This window comes from Eubalaena glacialis, chromosome 1 (genome assembly GCF_028564815.1).
Source record: "Eubalaena glacialis isolate mEubGla1 chromosome 1, mEubGla1.1.hap2.+ XY, whole genome shotgun sequence".
NCBI classification, from domain to species: domain Eukaryota; kingdom Metazoa; phylum Chordata; class Mammalia; order Artiodactyla; family Balaenidae; genus Eubalaena; species Eubalaena glacialis.
This window is the reverse complement of record NC_083716.1, coordinates 109,350,500-109,371,248: the sequence shown is the minus strand read 5'-3', so window position 1 is coordinate 109,371,248 and position 20,749 is coordinate 109,350,500. Positions and strand designations below refer to the sequence as shown.

General features: G+C 45.9%; 1 protein-coding gene across 3 annotated transcripts in view; it reads right to left on the bottom strand.

Annotated features, from left to right (window-relative positions):
• CYFIP1 (cytoplasmic FMR1 interacting protein 1) overlaps nt 1–20,749 on the bottom strand; it is a 95,624-nt gene that overhangs the window by 52,402 nt on the left and 22,473 nt on the right. Inside the window, exons 2-10 of one of the 3 annotated variants that reach the window (XM_061182978.1) lie at nt 14,732–14,854; nt 14,567–14,656; nt 13,250–13,327; nt 12,978–13,079; nt 11,944–12,125; nt 7,540–7,636; nt 7,311–7,439; nt 4,001–4,105; nt 1,625–1,713 (exon numbers count right to left, since the gene is read on the bottom strand). In XM_061182978.1, the coding sequence (XP_061038961.1) occupies nt 1,625–1,713; nt 4,001–4,105; nt 7,311–7,439; nt 7,540–7,636; nt 11,944–12,125; nt 12,978–13,079; nt 13,250–13,327; nt 14,567–14,656; nt 14,732–14,848 (989 nt within the window). In that variant the 5' untranslated portion in view covers nt 14,849–14,854. Of the gene's footprint in view, nt 1–1,624; nt 1,717–4,000; nt 4,106–7,310; nt 7,440–7,539; nt 7,637–11,943; nt 12,126–12,977; nt 13,080–13,249; nt 13,328–14,566; nt 14,657–14,731; nt 14,855–20,749 lie in introns of all 3 variants that reach the window. The other 2 variants (XM_061182976.1, XM_061182977.1) reach the window with 2 other exon arrangements.

The following is a 20,749-nucleotide window of genomic DNA, read 5'->3' as shown; positions in this document are numbered from 1 at the left end:
CTATCTCAAGCAGCATCACTTTTTAACTTTCTGATTTTACTTCAGGATTACGTGATGATTACGGCATTAGCAAAGGCAGCTCCCTGAGTGTGCAGGAGGCACACAAGGCCCAGGCCCTCTGCCAGGGCCCACCTTAAACACACTGGCCTCCCCTGCAGGCCCCAGACAGCATGTCCACCTCAGGAGAGGCAAGGAGCCCAGAGCTCGATGCCAACATCTGCCCACTCTGCGCCCACCCCCTGCGGCCAGACATAGGTGCTACGCCATCGGGCTGAGCTCTTGGAGCTGATTGTTGCACGCTCAGGCACCTGCCTTGGTGGCTGTGAAACACAGTATCTAATTGGTAATAATGGCCACCGACTCAAAACAGATCATATTAAAAATAAAGAAAGTATGCAAAACTTCTTGTTTCCTGATTCCCTTACTGATTTTACGATTACGTATGATCTGGATCTGACTGTGTTTGTTAGGGTAGGAGGTGAGTTGTACATTGTTAACTTAAACTCAGGCATTTCCATTTATACCATGGAAATCAGCACACCCTCCAAATCAGAGCTCAAGTTGATGCTGAAGTGAAGAGAGACTAGTGAATGTAATTTATAGGAAGGTGATCACATATCAGATTTAATGGCAGATGTGTTAGGAAACAAGCTGGCACAGAGGCTGGCAAACTACATACAACGTGGGCCCAATGCGACCACCTTTTGCATGGCCATAGAGCCATACAAAATGGTTTTTACAGTTTTAAAGAGTCGTTTAAAAAAAAAACAACAACAAAAAAGAGTATGTGATACATGCGGCCAGAAAGGCCTAACGTGTTTACAATTTGGTCTTCACAGAAAAAGACTGTTTACCTTTGAGTAACCAGATTGAGGTGCAACTGTATTTTTCAAAACCATGGCTGAATGGAGACCACGTGTTTGGCAAAAGTCAACTAAAGCATCCTGTGAAACTCAAGTGGCTATGTGGAAGCTACAATAAAAAGTACTGTGTATTTATTATCATTTCTAACTGTGAGCTGCAGATGTTTTATGACAGGGATTGGCCATCTTTCTCAGGACAGGTCCGGAAAGTAAATGCTTTAGGATTTGGGGGCTACACGGTCTCTGTCACACATCAGCCATAGAGCCATCATCTTCAAAAAAACTCTTTAAAACTGTAAAGACCATTCTCAACCACAGAGACCTTGGGCCTGGCCTGGTTGGGCCCTTGGGTGATAGCTCTGTACCCTCTGTAAGTTACACGTAAACATCCAGCCGCTCCCCAGCAGGCTGCTGTTAAGCTTTTATAAGCACCCAGAGTATTTGGTTACACTTCCGTACTTGTGGCCAGCACTAACAGAACTCCTTGGGATGATGGAAAAGTTCTATATCTGTGCTGACCAAAACAGTAGACCCTAACTATTAAATATTTGAAATGTGGCTATCCTACTAAGGAAATAAACTGCATTTGTAAATGAATTTAAATGCAAACATCCACGCGTGGAAAAGGCTACCATATCACGCGTTCGGTTCCACGTGGTTGAAAATGTCAAAGGTGGCATCTCTGGATAGATAAGTGGAGTGTTAGGAAGCACAGTGAGAACACTGCAGAATGCTCTAACTGGACAGCTCACTCTGCCTACCGAGATTTATTTTCCTCATAGTGGGCGCTGGTCTTGATGTATCTTGCCAGTTCTATTTGCATGTCCCCGAACAGTGGAACCACCTGGAGCTGCTGTATTCAAAGAAAAAAAAATACCCAGGGTCATTAAATATGTTTAGTCACCAAATACAATCGCAAGAAGAATGAATAATGCTAATAATTACTGTGGGTTGAATGCTATCTCTGCAAATCACTTACTGCAAAAAAGTTGTAAACAACTTCTACGTTCACTTTAAGAAGAACAAAATAAAAGTTAAAAACCAACTCTCATAAAACCAATTCAAATATTAAAATTAACCTACCTTGTTGCTAGATCCATGGTCATAAAAAAAAAAATCAACTGTATTTCTATATACTAGGAACAATTAGAAAACAAAAATCTAAAGAGAAAAAAATTACAATAGCATCGAAAAATAAATAAAAAGTATATATTATTAAATCTAACAAAATATGTGCAAGACTTCTAGACAAAAACAATACCAAGAATTCTAGAGAAATTTTTAAAATTCTAAGTGAATACAGAAATACATTAGGTTCATGTATTGGAAGACACGGTATTTCAAAAATATCAATTCTCCCTAAATTGATCTATAGATTCAACGGAATCCCAAACAATATTCCAAGAGGAAAAATGGTTTATGGGTTTTCTGTGTGTATGTGTGTGTGTATGTGTAAACCAGCAAGTCAATTCTAAAACGTATTTCAAAAGATGGAGGGACAATACTCAAGACAATTGTGAAGAACATAACTTGGAGACTGGTAAGTAGACCTGCTGGAAACCTACAGCAACTAAAGCCAGCATGGCCCTGGAGCGCAGGTGCAGACCAGTGGGGCAGAGCAGAGAACTTAAGGCAGAGTCACACACATACAGACACCTGCTTTATGACACAGGTGACTCCTCAGAGCAATGGGGGGGAAACGGTCTTCGCAATAATTGGACAGAGTCAACTGGACATCCATAAGAGGAAAAAAAAAAATCCAAAAATGTCAAGCCCCTACCTCACAGCATACACATGGCCAGTTCCAGGGGTATTATAGATCTAGATGGAAAAGAAATGGTGATGCTTCTAGAAGGTTATCGCAAAAGAAAATTCTCGAGAGCCTGCTTTATCAAAGATTTCTTAAAGTGGACATCAAAGACTGATATATTGGACCACATTAAAATTAGGAACCTCAGTTCACCAAAGACTCTTCAAGAAAGTGAAAAACAAAAGAGCCACATAGGGGAAATGCATGTATTTTAGAACACATGTATCTGACAAAGGACACATACCCAGAATACATAAAGAACTACAAATCAACAGGGGAAAAAAAGAATGAGAGACTTGAGGGGCTTCCCTGGTGGTACAGTGATTGAGAGTCCGCCTGCCAATGCAGGGGACACGGGTTCGAGCCCTGGTCTGGGAAGATCCCACATGCCGCGGAGCAACTGGGCCCGTGAGCCACAACTACTGAGCCTGCGCATCTGGAGCCTGTGCTCTGCAACAAGAGAGGCCGCGATAGTGAGAGGCCCACGCACCGCGATGAAGAGTGGTCCCCGCTTGCCGCAACTAGAGAAAGCCCTTGCACAGAAACGAAGACCCAACACAGCCAAAAATAAATTAAAAAATTAATTAATTAAAAAAAAAAAAAAAGAATGAGAGACTTGAAAGAACACTTCACAAAGAGAACACACAAAAGACTAATAATACCGTGAAAAGCCATCAGGGAAACATCAAGTAAACCACAAGGAAACAGTAGCCAATAAAATCACAAGGACATATGTACACACCCTTCAGGATGCCCCCCCTCCTCCCCCAAAAATGACAGAGCCAAGTGATGGCCATGATGTGGAATCACCGCTGGTGGTGATGCAAGTCAGCACAGCCATGTGGGAGAGTTGTGAGACTGTATCTACTACACTGAAAATGTTCATTCTGTTGGATGAATACCCAATCCACCACTGGGTATTCATCCCACAGAAATGTGCATAGATGTGCACGAATCAGAGCAGCACTGTTCAGACAAGCCAAAATCCAGAAACAATCTCACGTTCATCGCGACAGAATGGATAAAATGCAGTGCTACACCACAGTGAAAATGTAAAAACTGCAGTTGCAGGCTCCCACAGGGACGATCTGACAAACAAAGTGAGTGGGGGCAGCCAGACACAAAGAGTACACATGGCACCATTCTGTTAGACAAGGTTCAAGCCCAGGCAAATCCGGTACAGGGTAGGAGACAGTCTACCTCCACCTACCCACCCACCTACCACCGCTGCATTTCCCAGCACAGAGCAAAGCCGCAGAGGTTGACCTCCTAAAGCTCAAACTGCATACACTTCAATAAAAAGGTTTACCTAGAAACTGTAACTCACCTTGAAGTACTTGTCGATTTTGGATAAGTTTATTCTTTTCTTGGCATCTAGTTTATAAATGTTGCTGACACTCCCATCCATCAAGTATAGACCAAACCCCATGACCTGCAAATCACAAAATGGCACATAAAGCTCAGACCTGCAAGTTTAATTACCCATAAACACTTATACTGCTACAGTGCGTAAGTTAGAAATGACAATTCATTCTTCTTTCAAAAAGCACTTTTTAAAAAAATTTAAGTATAGTTGACCTACAACACTATGTTAGTTCCAGGAGCACAACATAGTGATTTGATATTTCTACACATTAAAAAATGATCACTACGATAAGTCTAGTTACCATCTGTCACCACGCAAAGATATTACAATATTAATGACTATATTTCCAATGGAGTACATTTCATCCTAGTGACTCATTTATTTTGTAGCTGGAAGTCTGTACCTTTTAATCTCACCTATTTCATTCACCAGCCCCCCCCCCCAATAACCCCACTAGGAACCTGTTTGTTCTCTGTAACTGTGAGTCTGTTTCTATTTTATGTTTGTTCATTTGTTTTGTTTTTTAGATTCCACATATAAGTGAAATCATATGGTATTTGTCTTTCTCTGTCTGACTTATTTCACTTAGCATAATACCCTCTAGGTCCATTCATGTTATCACAAATGGCAAGATTTCATTCTTTTTTAGGGCTGAATAGTATTCCATTATATATATATATATATATATATATATATTTATATAAAATCTTCCTATGCATCTATCAATGTTACACTTTGGTTGCTTTTGTGTCTTGACTATTGTTAACAATGCTGCTGCAATGAACACTGGTGTGCATATATCTTTTTCTTTTCTTCACATAAACATCCAGAAGTGGAATTGCTGGATCCTATGGTAATTGTAGAAGAACCAGCATACTGTTTTCTAGTGGCTGCAGCAATTTACATTCCCACCAGTGTTCACCAGGGATCCCTTTTCTCCACATCCTCGCCAGCACTTCGTCTTCTTTGGAAAAAATGTCTTCTTTGGAAAAAATGCCTATTTAGATCCTCTGCCCATTTTTAAACTGAATTTTTTTTTGATATTGAGTTGTACAAGTTCTTCGTATATCTTGGATATCAACGCTTTACTGAATATACTGTTTGCAAATGTCTTCTCCATTCAGTAGGTGACCTTTTCATTTTGATAGTTTCCTTCACTGTGCAAAAGCTTTTTTAGTTTGATGTACTCCCATTTGTTTATTTGCACCTTTATTTCCCTTTCCTGAGGAGACAGATCCAAAATATATGTTTTCTTCTAGGAGTTTTATGGTTTCAGGTCTTAACATTTAAATCTTTAACCCATTTTGAGTTTATTTTTCTATATGGTGTGAGAGAGTATTCCAGGTTGATCCTTTTGCAAGTAGCCGTCCAGTTTTACCAACACCACTTATTGAAGAGGCTGTCTTTTCCCTGTCACGTGTTCTTGCCTCCTTTGTCATGGATTAAGTGCCCATTTAAGTGTGGGTTTATTTCTGAGCTCTCTGTTCCACTGATCTATGTGTCTGTTTTTGTGCCATACCTTCCTGTTTTGATTACTGTAGCTTTGTGGTATAGTTTGAAATCAGGGAATGTGATACCTCCAGTTTTGTTCTTCTTTCTCAAGATTTGTTTTGACGATTTGGGGTCTTTTTGGTTTCCATACAAATGATAGAATTATTTGTTCTAGTTCTGTGAAAAAAGCCATTGGTATTTTGTTAGGGGTTGCACCGAAACTGTAGATTGCCTTGGGTAGTATGGTCATTTTAACAATGTTAATTTTTCCAATCCCCAAAACACAACAGATATTTCCATCTGCCATTTTATTGTTTTCTGGGGTTTTTTTTAGAGTTCCTTTTTGTCCCTTTCTTCTTCTTTTGCTCTCTTCCCTTGTGATTTGATGACTATCTTTAGTTTTATGTTTAGATTCCTTTCTCTTTTTTGTGTATCTATTATAAATTTTTTTTAATAAGTTTTTGATTGTGGTCATTATGAGGTTGATATATAGCCATATATATATATATATATGGCTATATATGATCATATATATATATATATGATTATTTTATGATCTCAAGTTCGGACTCATTCTAATAACCCTGCATTTTTACTCCCCACCAATGCTTAATGTTTCTGACATCATATTTTACATCTTTTTGTTTTGTGTATCCCTTAACTACTTATTGTGAATATAGACGATTTTACTACTTTTGTCTTTTAACCTTGCTACTAGCTTTTAAGTAGCTGATCTACTACCTTTACTCTATATTTGCCTTTACCAATGAGACTTTTCCTTTTGTAATTTTAATATTTCTAGTTTTGGTAAAAAGCATTTTTAAAAGTCCCTCAGAAATTAATAGCTATCCCTTCACATGAAGCTTAATTTTATGTCATTTCTTGTGTCCTCTTCCAGGTACACACATCAGCTCCACTTCTCATCAAGTACGAGGCAATATTAAATGTGGATTTACCATAAGCACTTATGGCTGAGGGCTCTTGCACCAGGTAGGTGCAAACAGAATGTTTCCACTGCCACAAAGCACTCCACTGGACAGTGCCCTCTTGCTCTGCTCCCTCTGGGCTGCTCTCCAGCAGGGAAGAAGTATTGGAGATGGGCCCACTTGCACAGAGGGCTTCGGGCCAGCAGGACACCCAGAACAGGGTCCCCCAGAGCTGTCCTCCATGAAGGCAGAGAGCAGAGTGAAGAGAATGGCAGAAGCATCTTCTCGGAGTTACTCAGTTTTCCTGGGTCTCTCCCACGTACAAGTTACTAAACTTTTGTATGAGAAAAAAAAAAAAACCGCCTTCTCATCTTCCCAGTGAGAAACGTCATTGAAAACCTCCCCAGTTTGAAGCAGAATAATAATGAGGAATATGGTAAATGGCATGTTTCTTGACCAATAAAAGTCTACTATAATCATGGTGACACAGTATACTAAATTTCTAGGAATTACATCCTTACCACGTAGAATCTGGTATAACCCCTGCTACAAGCTTTATACTGAGAAAGGCCCTTGACCAGGGACTCCTCACCCACGAGCACCTTCTCCAGGGATGGGCATGTGATCTACCTGGCACTGGGGTCAAGCTTGGAACACACGGGAATGCATCAAGGACTTGTAGGGCAAACTGCATGTAGGGTGGAGGGTGCTATATATGCGCACGCGCGCGCACACACACACACACCCCCCGAGAGAAAAGGTTGGCCAAATGATCATAAAGTGCAGCCTATTCATGAAAGCAGGGCTGCCCCTATCTCATGGTGCTGTTGGCAGCCTACCCTCAACACACGTACTTTGAGAAGCATGTGTTTCTCACTGGGCGTCAAGTACATCCTGTTCTCATAGTAGTCCACACACAGATTCACAATGTCTGCTAAGAGCTCTTCATAGCCAGAAATCACTTCGAGCTGCTGCTGCAGAGACTGAAACACAGAGTGAGACACCTGTGTCACTGACCGCTCTCCGCCCCTCAGCCCCCCAGTGATGCGCCCCATCAGCCAGAGCGGCAAGAGTGTGAATTACTTGTGTGATCTTGTTGTGGTTGGCCAGGAACATGGACAGATTCTGTGATTCCTGGATGGACTGTGGATCTGCCATTTTACGTAAAAACTGAGCAGCCCTATGAAAGGGGAAAAAAAGGGTTAATCAACCAACATGCTTAATGACTTTAAAGAAAAACAGCCTGGGAATATCAAAATTACTTTACTCTCGCTACAGTTATCTGTAGAAATGTGCATCTTAGATGCCGGTTACAATTTCAGCCTCCTCCAGCTTCTCCCCTGAACTCCAGGTAAGTCTCTTTGCAACCTGGATAGCTCATGACCCTACTGTCCATAGCTGATGGACTTCCTCAGAGATGTGGCAGCACTTCTCACAGGCCTTCCTGAAGGGCACCTACACATTGGCCTCTCCCCTGGGCTCCCTGTCCCCAAGTTTGAGAAAGGATGACACTCCCTCTATGACTTCCAGAGCTGAGGGACAAAGATGGCCAAAACTGTTTAGGTTCTCTGCTGGGAAACTTTTGGGCAGCCAAACCTCCCACTAGTCAGGGACCACACCACGCATAGTTCTGGTGCCAAAGGTCTGAGACAGAATCCTGATTCCACCACCAATTTGCAGCTCCATCTTGGACAAACCTAAAGATCCGGTACCAAGTCTAACATGAGGGCTGGGTTTTCCCACACCACCAAGCAATTCTCTAGCACCAGTTGCCAGTGGTGTTACAATTCTGACACTGCCTGAAGATAGCATCAGACCCCACAGGTTAAGAGCTCAGTCCCACAAGCCTGCCACGTCATCCCCCCGCTTCAGACACCAGTTGGAGGTCCACGTTGTCACTGTGGTCCTGGCCAACCAGCTACAGATTGGCAGTCCCAACAACCCCTTCTTTGGGTTCGATTAATTTGTTAGAGTAGCTCACAGAACTGAGAAAACATTTTATATACTAGATTAACAATTCATTATGAAAGGATATAACTCAGAACAGCCAAATGGAAGAGGTACATATGGGGAAAAGGGGGGGTGGGGCTTCCATGCCCTCTCCAAGCACCACTCCCCCCGAAACCTCCACATGTTCACCAACCTGGAAGCTCTCCGAACCCTGTCCTTTGGGGGTTTTATGGAGGATTCCTGACATAAACATGCTTGATTAGATCACTGGACATTGGCAATGGATTCAACCTCTAACCCCTCTCTCCTCCCTGAGATCAGGAGGGTAGGTCTGAAATTTCCAAACCTGTAGTTACAGGGTTGATTCCTCTGGTGACCAGCCCCCATCCTTAGGGTAACTAGAGGCTTTCCAAAGTCACCACATCTACATAACAAAAGAAACTTTATTGCTTTTATCACAGGAAATTCTAAGGGTTTTAGGAGTTCTGTGTCAGATATGGGGATGAATATATATTTCTTATTATAAATCAATACCACACCTCCTGAACTCTCCTGACTCTCACTTACCATATCTGTGAAAAACAATAGCTATATGACCTACCCAATGGGGCTGACAAGGGAACGGTGGACACAGAAGGACCTGTACACTGAGGTCCAACAAATCCTGTGCAACACGGGCTGAGTCTCTAGTTTTTGCAAAGAGGGTGAAAGCACATATGAGGATTCTGCACACCTAGGGCTTCCCCAAAAAAGTTTAGTGGAAACTGCCCACATAAGGACCTGTCTGTGCAACCTAGAACCTCTGGGGTTTTACTAAAGAAAAGCTTTCATGGCAAAGACTGGTAACCTACCCCAACTGTCATTTCCTTCCCTTCCTGCTTCAGAATAAACCCTGAATTTCTGTAGTGCAGCAATGTGCCTCATTCTCATCTCCACGCTGTGACCAACTGCTGAGCCATGAGATATAATGCAAAACTTTGTAAGGCACTTGAAAGTTTACTTATAAGGAATATTGTGGGCCCTTCAATGCTCCTTCCTTCCTGCTGACTGGAATGCAGAGATAACAGCTAAAGCTCAAGCAGCCATCCTGGGCCACAAGGCAACAAATGAAGACAGCAGGAGCTTTGGTTCCTGAACACTGTGGAACCCCATCAGCTGCAGACCACCTACGTCAGAACTTTTCAGATGAGAAATAATCTGCAATCTTGCTTACTTCTGTAAGTTTTAAAAAATTATATGCAGTGAAACAATATTAACTGATATGCTTACATTCCTTTTTAAGTGTTCACTTTACTGTATTGATTTGAGTGGGTGTTGAAGCTGCAGGAGTGGAAACTAAGGAAGGGACCAAGAATACCTGCTTTTATTTTCCTTAAGCCTCACCATGACTATATGGGTTATCTGGCATTTACACTCAGAAAAGGTTGTAACTACCAGCTGGGTGCAAATAAAAAGTGTTTTGAGTGTTGAGTGTGGGAGTGTGAGGGCTAGGGAGAAGTGGAGGTTATTGTCTGGGAAAGTGAACCAACCAACAGGGGATACCAAACATAGGTCACAGGAAGAGGCTGCTGGAAGGGTGAGGGGAGCCTAGGGGGTAGCAAACACACTGGGCAACTTCTGAAGGGGGTGCCCGGGGGCCTTCCACAGAGCAGCCCCATCTTTAAACTATTTTCCAGACTGGGCTTTGAAATAAAGGTGCTGCTGCCAAGAGAGAGAGGGAGAAAAGAAACCTTTTTAAAATTTAAAACCACTGGGGCTGTCCACCTCCCCACTTCCCTGATAGAGTCAGGAAGGCTGAGAAAGCTGTTCCAAATCACCCGACAAGTGATTTGTGCCATTAGAAGCAGAAGTTACTCTCCTGAGCTGGGAAGTTCAGAAGCCCCTACACTCCACCAAGAGTCACACGCACTTGAAATCCCACAGAACTGGCATCAAATGGAGACAACTGCAGACTTTCCTACCGGAGTGGAGTTAACAGGACAATTCAAAAGATTTTGTCGTTCTGAAGATCTAGGCTTCCGTGCAGAGCTAACTCTAGGTGATGAATGGAACGCCTGAACTTATTTCACACGAATGAGGCTTAAAGTCTGGGAGATCTAGCTCAACTTCCAGTGCCACCCCCTCCTCAAATCTGTTTCATGCCTCATCTCAAGTCGATTTCATTTTAAAGACACAGCAATAGTTGCACGATTTTAGGTACGTGTTGGGGTTCAGGGTAGGCCGCCCCCAAATATGCCACTGTGGCATACTGAATTATTCAGAATTAAAGTTACTTAAGAAACAGCCACAGCAGGGCATTCTGACCTCCTCTGTGCCCCTGAAAGCAGGAAACAAACCTCCCACATGAAAGGTCCCCTCCCTGCACCAGGAGGTCGGGAGACATCGTCATCACCAGAGACGGGGCGTTCAAGGCTGAGAAGGCTGTGTGAGCTGACCTTCCGACCTCCTCACTCACTGGCCACCCCAACTCAAACTTCTTTGTCTTGTCAATTCTTCACAAATTTGTTTTTGCTTTGTGTCAAAGGTATAAACGCTAGGACTTCCCTGGCAGTCCAGTGGCACTCCCACTACAGGGGGCTCGGGTTCCATCCCTGGTCGGGGAACTAAGATCCCACACGCTGCCAGGTGTGGCCAAAACAAAAACAAAAACAAAAACAAAAGGTATAAACACTGCCTTCTTTGGTCACTTCTTTGGGTCTCATATCTTGGGACCCCCATACTCATGAAATGAAATTATATTTGTTTTTCTCCTATTAATCTCTGTTTTCTTAAAGGCGGTACTCAGGCAAGAACCTAGAAGGGCAGAGGAAAAATTCTTTTTCTTCCCCTACAAATGAAACCACAGCCTATTCAGACACAAAATAAAATCTCTTCTAATTTAATTTTATAGCTAAGATTCCTTGTCTAGCAAAGGAAACAGAAGTCAGCATCTCATTCCAGCCAACCTGTTTCAACAGTCCCAGGCACAGACTTTCTAGAGAGTCGGTTAGAGGACAGCGGCTCTGCTCTACCTGCCACCAACACACTCAGTGTCGCAGACGCAGCGCCGAGCCGTGCCCATCTTTTCCAATTCTCTTCTCCAGAAGTTGTCCACATTCGAAAAGAAAACAGCTCTGGAGGACAACTGGTCTGGGGAGCCCTGTGGGTGCCGGGGCCAGCTGTGCCCACTGCGGTGACGGTGCCCGCCTGCCGGGGATGCCCACCAGCCAACCAGCGACGAGCAGCGGCGGCCCCAGCAGGCGTGGAGCCTCCGGCCCCCTGGACGAGACGCTCAGCGCGTCAGCGCCCACGTACCCGCCGCCCCCATACGGGCTCGGAGCACAGCACTGCTCTCGCGCACGTCTGTCCTCCAGGTGCTGAGAGCCCAGGCCCCGCCCCGCCCCGCCCCGCCCCCAAAGCCTACAAGAACGCCTAGCAGCGCCGGCGGTCCGCCCAGCAGAACACTTCCGGCCGGCCGAGACTGGCCCTCGTGGGCACTGCACCCCGCACGCGAGGGCGCTCGGGAGCCCGGCCCTGAGTCCCAGGCGCGCTCATCACCTCTTGTAGGCCGAGTGGTCATTCTTCACGCTGCACTTCATGTTCTTCAGCTCGTCCAGCACGGCAAACATATTGATGAACTTGCCCAGGGTGATCAGATAGGCTTCGGACACGAAGTCCTTCCTTCTCTCCGCGTGACACAGGCGCCTCACCTCCCCACAAAAACGCTCGATGGCGTTTCTCTGCGCAGAGGAAGCGGGGGCAGAAACGCGGCTTTCAGGGACGGGCCAACCCCAGGCCCAGCTCCAAGCACAGGGTCCAGAGTCACGTTACTCGCTGATGAAACACCCAACCAACGAGTGCATGTTTACAGCTCGGGTAAAGAGACGTGTTTCTAGAAAGTGATTTCCAAGTGCCTTTGCTCTGTAACAATCATCATCAACTTTGCACTTTACCAACTATGTCCCCAAAGTAAAAGAATTTTGTTGATTATTCCAGCAAAGTTACTGAGCAAAATGCTCCAATAGAATGTCTGTAAAGCAGACTGCTTTAGCTTTTAGAGTTGAAAAAGGGGGTGGGAGGATTTCCACTTGACACTTTTTAAGATAAGACAAAAATTCATCACCTAAGAAGTTCTATCTTCTCCCTTTGCTAAAGGATTCTATAATAAAAACTTTCACACATTTCTAAACTATGTCTTTAAAAAAGCCAGCAAGTCCCCTCCCTGTGGCCACTCTGCTTAACCCAAGGGCCAGAAGGAGCCAAGGCCAGGGCGAAGCCCACCAGAGTGGACAGTGGGGGGAAAACACCTGAAAACCAGATGAATCGAAAGTGTAAGCCTGTAAGCGTACTGACAGAAAGCAGTCTTCATGCAGGAACTACAAATTCACTCTCGAGGGGAGAAGAGAAGTGAAACCCAGAAACAGCTTTATTCTGAAAGGGCCAGTAACGCTTTGGACTGTCTAAGGCTTAGTTCCCTCTGGTCTCAGAGCTATTGTGATCGCTTGAATTTACACGCACTTTGTTTAGTTAGTAGATGGTGCCACCATCTCACTCCTCTGCTCTAAACCCCTAGGATTATTTCATTGTTTTACCTGGAAGTACATAAAATTCATCAGTTTTGTGACCTCAGGCTCAAGGACCTCCACGGTTTTCTCATAAATTTCCACTCTGTTAGGCTGTTCGTTACATTTCACCTGGGAGAAAACAAACATGACATAGAGAGGCTTCAACCCAGAGAGGATGTGGGGAGTGCGCTGGGATGGAGCAGGCCAGAGGTGAGGCGGGGGTCTGACTGGGCGGGGATGACTGGAAGGGATGAGAGCGTGGCCAGTGGGGGGGGGGGGGTCCGGCTGGGATGGGACACCTGCGGGATGGCACGAGAGCAGCTCCTCCAGGTGTACAGCATGACGGCGTACTCTTGGCCTTCCTCCAGCATCTCGTTCTGCAAGGGTACACGGGGCAAATCAAAGGCAGGCAGAACAATCATAAAAAAGGAGATGCCAAATCGCCAACAGCTAGAGCCATAAACCATGGTGGAGAGGCCAGGAGGACCCTCCCTTTGAGGGACAGAAAAGCACCAGGACCTGTGTGCCAAGAGACAGCTGCTAAGATACTGGTGACACTGCAGACCACCCCAAACCCCCCCCCCATGGCTTCTGCAGGCTGAAGACGGGTATCAGTGACATGCAGGCACCTCTGCCCAGGGGCAGCACAGCCCAGGGCACCTGCCGTAGCCGCCACACCTCAGCTCCACTCAGCCCCGAGCCACCTGCTGGCGGTGCAGACCTGAAGCTGGGGACATGGGAAGCGCGCAGTGCAGCTGAATGCACACGGGGTCCTCACAGCCTCTCCACCAAGCCACACAGAGCCTCCTGGCCCCGAAGGAAGACTAACACACTCTGCTGTCCCCAGGGCGGGGAGGGAAAGCACTTAAAATCCAGGGAGAGTATCCATGGGAAGAGGACTGCCATCATTTCAAAACTGCTTTCGTGTCTACTCCTTCTTTCACGTTATTTCCTTTGGTAAAAATGGCAAAAACTGCATAGATGTCCTTGAAAATGTTGACTACAGTTTGGTAATGTTTTTAAGATGCTTTAAAATGCTCACAACCTTTGACCTAGTAACTTCACTTCTACAAATCTAGCCAGTGAGAATAATGATGTATTTAGGAAGATGTTCATCACAGCATTTTTTACTAGAAGAAATCAAGGCAAACTAAGTAAACATGCAAAAATAGTTAAATTTTGAACACTTAAAAAATGGACTAGACAGCCATTAAAAATTACTTCATCTGGTGCGTTTTAATGACATGTTAAAATGTTCATGAAATCATTAAAATACATAATTATAATAACAATGCAATTCATTTACGCAATCTAAATCCCATATGGGTGTGTACCTGGTATGCTTGAGTACAAGTATAAAAGAGGGAGAATGGGTTCCCTCAAAATGCTGACAAAGGTTTTCTCTGGGCCACAGAAGCCAGGTTTTCAGAAAGAGCATATATTGTTCTTATAATTTAAAAAAAAAAAAAAAAAAAAGGTGCTTTAAAAAAACATAAAACACTTCATTCACTTTCTTCTCTTCTTCCTCACTATGTATGCTATCAGGATAATACCAAAAAAAGTGACATTTGCTATTCAGACATGCCATCCCCCCAGAGGAAACCGCGCAGAGTTACCATGCTAGAATGGACGGTCGCTTGTTCAATGTATCTTGCAATGCCAGTGACAAATGCATTTCTGTCTTCAAAATTAGTGTTGAAATTTGGCTGCAAGGAAGAAGAAAACCATCAAGCGGAGGTCAGCACCACAGGCCACGCATCCCGCGGCCACCCAGCACCCACCTGGTAGAGCAGTGAGGATGGCGGGGGCTCGATGCAGGGCTGCTGGTCGGGCAGAGGCAGCTCTTCCAACAGGTCCACGTTGGACAGCGCATCCTCCAGCGTCACCTGGGCTGCCATCCTGCCCTAGGACAAAACACAAAGCCCCCCCCCCGTGCCATGAGGAAGGGCAGGGGCACCCTGACAATCCTTCCAGGGTGGGGTGCTTAGCGCCCTGCCCCCCTGTGCCCTCTCCTCAGGGAGCTGGGGACGGCGGAGGGGTCTCGGCCCATCCCTGGGGTCTGGCATCTCTCTCCAGGCTCACCAGCAGGGGAGTCACAACACGGCCTCTGCTGGTCGCGGAGTAGGGCGCATGGGCCAACACACATGCCGTCACCCCCTGCCACCTTACCACCTCAGGGCCACCATCCTGGAGGGCTCTCGGTGAGGGCCCGGCAACCCCTCACTGAGCTGGAGGTGGCAACAGCTACTCCAGTACCGCGTCTGCCTCCAGGGGGCGACGGTGCTTCCCCGCCAGTGGCCCTTCCCAGGCGCGTCCTCCAAGCAGGGCCACACACTAGGGACAGAGATGGACGAGGCCAGAGCCCTGCCTCCAGGAATACAGGGCGGCCTGCAGCGCCCACTGAGGTGAGGGCCGGCGGCCAAGGGAAGGAAATAGGGAGGGACTATTGGCAGAGGCCTGAGAGCCTGGATTCTGCGGCTGCCAGACAGAAGCACAGCAACAGAGACGGACTTCGCCCGCCACGGCTACGCCAGCTCCGGGAGAGAGGAGTCAGCTCGCTCCAGCCTGCCTCCGCTGAGTGCTGCTGTGACCCTGGACAGGACTCAGGGACGAGCTCTGACTCCAGACGGGCACACCAAGCAGCTCCACCCCCGGCAGGATCCTGGGGTAGCTCTGACCTCAGACAGGCTGCGTGGGGCAGCTACGTTCATTCTGAGATGGAGAGAGCAGCAAGCGGGCTGGACGAGAACACTGAAGGAAGAAGCACCCAGTTGCTCCACCTAGCACCTGGGCCCCAGGCAAGGCATGGGCGTGGAAGTGCACGGCAGGGCAGGTTTCCAAAGCCCCGGCATACTGGTTAGAGGACCAACAAGGGAACCCCAGGCCCCTGGAAAGCCCCAGGGCCAGTGTGGAGAGGAAGAAGCTTGGAAGAGCAAGCCCCCAAAGCTGCTCATGAATGTCAGGCCCACCCCCAAGCTGCACATGCGTGGATCTGATCCTCACACCCCAAGCCCTGAGACCACGGCCAGGTCCCAGACAGCCACAGGAGGCACACACAGGCCAGATCCAATGGCACGGCTGAGGCTCCAAAGACAGAACTGACACGGAACCGTAACCCAGAGAGGGCAGGTCAGAACTGCACCTAAATCAAACGAGGTTGTTTGCCTGCTAAAATGAAAACACCGACATTCTCCTAGGATTTAAACAAGACCCAGAGTCTCATACTATAATATCCAAAATGTCCAGCTGCAATCCAAACTACTCAGCAAAGAACCAGTAGTGTCTTAACCCCTATGGGAAAAGATGAGCAACAGATACCAATACCAAAGTAACAGATGCTACAACTATCTACCAGACTTAAAGCACCTACTATAAAAATGCTCTAAACAAACAGAGCACTCCTGAACTGAACAAAAAAACTGAAAGACAGCAAATAAATAAAGAAAGATATAAAGAGCCAAATGGAAATTCAGAACTAAAAAATACAATACTGAAATTTTTAAAACTCCCCATATGAGCGTAAAAGCAGAGGAAAGATTCAGTGAACGTGAAGACAGAGCAACAGAAATGATCTAATCTGAATGACAGAGAGAAAAAAGATTGAAAAAAATGAAGAGCTTTGAGGACCTTTGGGACAAGAGAAAAAGTCTAACACTGTCTCATCAGAGTGCAAGAAGGGGAGCAAAGTGGGCATGGCTGGAAAAACAGCTGAAAACATGACTGAAAACTCTGCAAATGTGGCAAAACTTTGATCTGCAGATTCAAGAAGCTCAACAGACCCCAAACAAGATAAACCTAAAGAAATCCCTACCCAGACACATCACAGTCACACTGCTGAAAAATAAAGACAATGAAAAAAAAATCTTAAAAAGAGCCCGAGAAAAGTGGCTCACGACCTAGAGACCACGTTCACAATTTGAACGTGGCCCTCTCTCCGGAAACCAGGGGGACCTAAAGAAGTAGAAGACACTTTAGGTTGAAAAAGAAGTGTCATGAAGATGAGATAAGGACATTCTCAGATGAAGGAAAATCAAAAGGATTCATAGAGAGCAGGCGAACACAAGTTCTTCAAATAGAAGGAAATGATACCGGAAGGAAACTTGGGACAGAAAAAACAAAAGCAAAAGCAAGAGAAAGGGTAAACAGTGAGTAAACAGAGTAGACAGCTTCCTCTAGAGGTCTTTAAAAGATGTTTGGTGGGGCTTCCCTGGTGGCGCAGTGGTTGAGAATCTGCCTGCCAATGCAGGGGACACGGGTTCGAGCCCTGGTCTGGGAGGATCCCACGTGCCGCGGAGCAACTGGGCCCGTGAGCCACAATTGCTGAGCCTGCGCGTCTGGAGCCTGTGCTCCGCAACAAGAGAGGCCGCGATAGTGAGAGGCCCGCGCACCGCGATGAAGAGTGGCCCCCACTTGCCGCAGCTAGAGAAAGCCCTCGCACAGAAGCGAAGACCCAACACAGCCATAAATAAATAAATAAATAAATAAAACCTTTAAAAAAAAAACAAAACAAAAAAAAGATGTTTGGTGGCTGAAAGCAAAAATGAAAATATTGTCTGATGGAGTATTCAGTGTATAGAAATGTAGTATATAAGAGAACTATAACATAAAGGGGGAAGGCAAAAGGACCTACGTGGTGTAAGATGTTTGCATTTCACTTGAAGTAGTGAAATACTGATTCCAGGTAGACTGAAAAGTTAGCATGTATTTGTAATCCCTAAAGCAACCACTTAAAAAAACTATACAAAGCAATATAGGTAACTCATAAAAAGATTGTTTAAAAAAAATTTAAATGGAATACTAAAAAATATTCAAATAATCTAAGAGTTGTGATCTTCTTTCTGCCATGTGAGGATACAATGAGCAGTTGGTGTCTGCAATCCAGAGAAGGGCCCTCCGATTCCGTAACCAGTGCCAAGGTGTGGGTTTCCCCACATCATCAAGCACCAGCTGGTGTCCTACAGCTCAACTTAATTCTGACATTACCTACCTGCATGTGAAGGGCTCAGTCCCACAAGACAGCCACTCCCTGCGATGCCAATCACAAGACCAGGTTATCACCTGTGCTTCTGACCAACCAGCTATGCATGGGAGGTCCCAATGACCCCCTCCTTGGGTTCCATTAATTTGCTGGAGCAGCTCACAGACCTCAGAGAAACATTTTACTTACTGGATTGCTGGTTTATTATAAAGGACATAACTCAGGAACAGCCAGATGAAAGAGATGCGTAGGGCAAGGTATGCGAGAAGGGGCATGAGCTTCCATGTCTTCTCCAGGCACACCACTCTCCCCACATCTCTACATGTTCACCAACCTGTAGGCTCTCTGAACCCCTGTCCTTTTGGGTTTTTATGGAGGCTTCATTACACCGACATGATTGACTAAATCACTGGTCACTAGTGACAGAGGTCAGTGAATGGGACTGAAAGTTCCAACTCTCTATTCCTAGTTGGTTCCCCTGGCAGCCAGCTCTCATCCTTAGGTGCTTTCCAAAAGTCGCCACATTAACATAAACTCAGGTGTGGCTGAAGGGAGTTTGCTGTATCAAGACACCTCTGTCACTCTCATCACTTGGGAAATACCCTGGATTTAGGAGCTCTGTGGCAGAAACAAAGACCAAATATATGTTTCTTATTATAAATCACAATATCACAGGCTCTTACTAGAACCTGACCATGCTGGCACACTGACACCCTAATCTCAGACTTCTAGCCTCCAGAACTGTGAGAAATAAATTTCTATTGTTTATAAGCCAAAAAGAGAGAGAGACAGAGAGGGAGGGATCTAACAGGAATCGAATAATAAAATGGGAGACCTCAACAAACATATCAATAATTAGATTTATCACAAGTTGAAACACACCAATTAAAAGACAGATTGTCAGAATGGATTTAAAAACTCCTGACCCAGCAATATGCCAGCTATAAGAAACTCACTTAAAACATAATGATATAGGTAGGCTGACAGTAAAAGGAGGAAAGAGAAACTGTGCAAGAAAAGGAAGCTGGACTACTTGAGTGTCAGACAAAGCCAACTTCAGAGCAGGAAGTTACCAGGGATAAAGACTGGGGCTGCATAACGACAGAAGGTCATTCAGCAAGGAGACAGAGCCACGCTCAGGGTGGATGCACTAACAAGAGAGCGTCAAACCAGGCAAACGCTGACAGCACGGAAAGGAGAAGTAACTCCACCCTGGAGACAACAGCTCTCAGCCAGCAACAGGAGATCAGCAAGACACGCAGGACAGACACCAAGGGAGCGACGGGGCCTGACGGCGGTTCACAGAACACCCCTCCCGACAGCACGGTGCTAACTACGAATTTTGAATGTAGCAAATATTTTTCAAAATAATGAAAACTTTTTCCTTCCATTACCAGCTTCCTTCTATCATCACAACTTCCTATTCCACACGCTCAAGAAAGGACACGCCCGGGACAGGGGATGCACAGAGCCACGTCCTCATCCTGGTCACTGCCCTGCAGAGCCAGTGCGGGGCCCCAGTGGTGTCCACACAGGGCGCCTCAAAGCTGATGGCCTCCAATGGGTCAGGCTGCCCCACAATGACCTGTGGCCCCTTGGAGCTGCTTGGCCTCCCCTCTGTGCCTCCCACCCCCGCTGGTCAATGAGAAAAACTGGTCGGGCCAACCACCCTGGGACAGCCACACAGCCCACACGACCGGCCGCCCTGGCTGTCTGCCCAGTGCCCGCGGGACCCCCTCCCTCCCCCACCTCTGCCCAGGACAGTCCAGGAGAGCCCAGGTACGGAACTGGTGCAGGAGGGTTGCAGAAAGCCTCCGTGACACACTTGGGTCACATCCTAGGAAAAATGTCAGATGTTCAACTTATTTCCAATCAGTGTGTAAGGACATTTTTCTTTGTTGTGGTTTATATATACAGTGGAATATTATCTGGTCTTAATAAGGAAGGAAATTCTGACACATGCGACAACATGAATGAACCCTGAAGACATGCTAAGGGAAATAAGCCAGTCACAAACGGACAAACACTGCACGATTCCACTCACATGAGAGGAGCCAAATTCATAGAAGGAAAGTAAAATGGTGGTTACCAAGGGGTTGTAGGGGGCGGGGACTGGGGAGTTACTGTCTAACGGGCATAGAGTTCCAGTTCGGGAAGATGGGGAAAGTTCTGGAGATGGACGGTGGTGATGGTTGTACAACAATGTGAATGTTTCAAATGGCAGATTTTATATGTTATGTATATTTTACTACAATTAAAAAATCAGGAGCAAAATATTAGCAATATTTATTGTAGATAAATCAGAAAATACAGAAAGGTAAAAGAAATTATCCATAATCCCCTGATCCCTCACAGAAACAAGATGATAGAAGCTACTTTTCCCTTCCAACCTCCATAAAAACGTTGATGTTGTTGAGCATTCTTTCATAGCATCTTTTAAGCTTCATGCGGACTACGGGTCACGGCCCTGCCGTCACTCACGGAGGCTCTCTCCTATTTGCTGCATTTTCCTCCCCATGTTTTTCGGTCACGAACACCTCCTACAAACACCCAATTCCAGGGCCACGGGCACCCCCGCGACTCTCCAACCTGGGCATCTTCCACAAATGCACGTCTGCCCGGCCTCTGCCTCACCTGTTGAGGAAACCTGGAACTGCCAGTTCCGAGTCCAAGTCCCCAGTCTCCGTCTCGCCTTCTTCTTTGACACCTCCGAATTCCCTTTAAACCCATTTACTTTTCTCCATCTCTAACGGCCGCCCCTCGCCAGGGGTGGCCCACGCTCCCTGTGCCTGCTGCCACCCAGACCCAGAGCCTCGCCAGA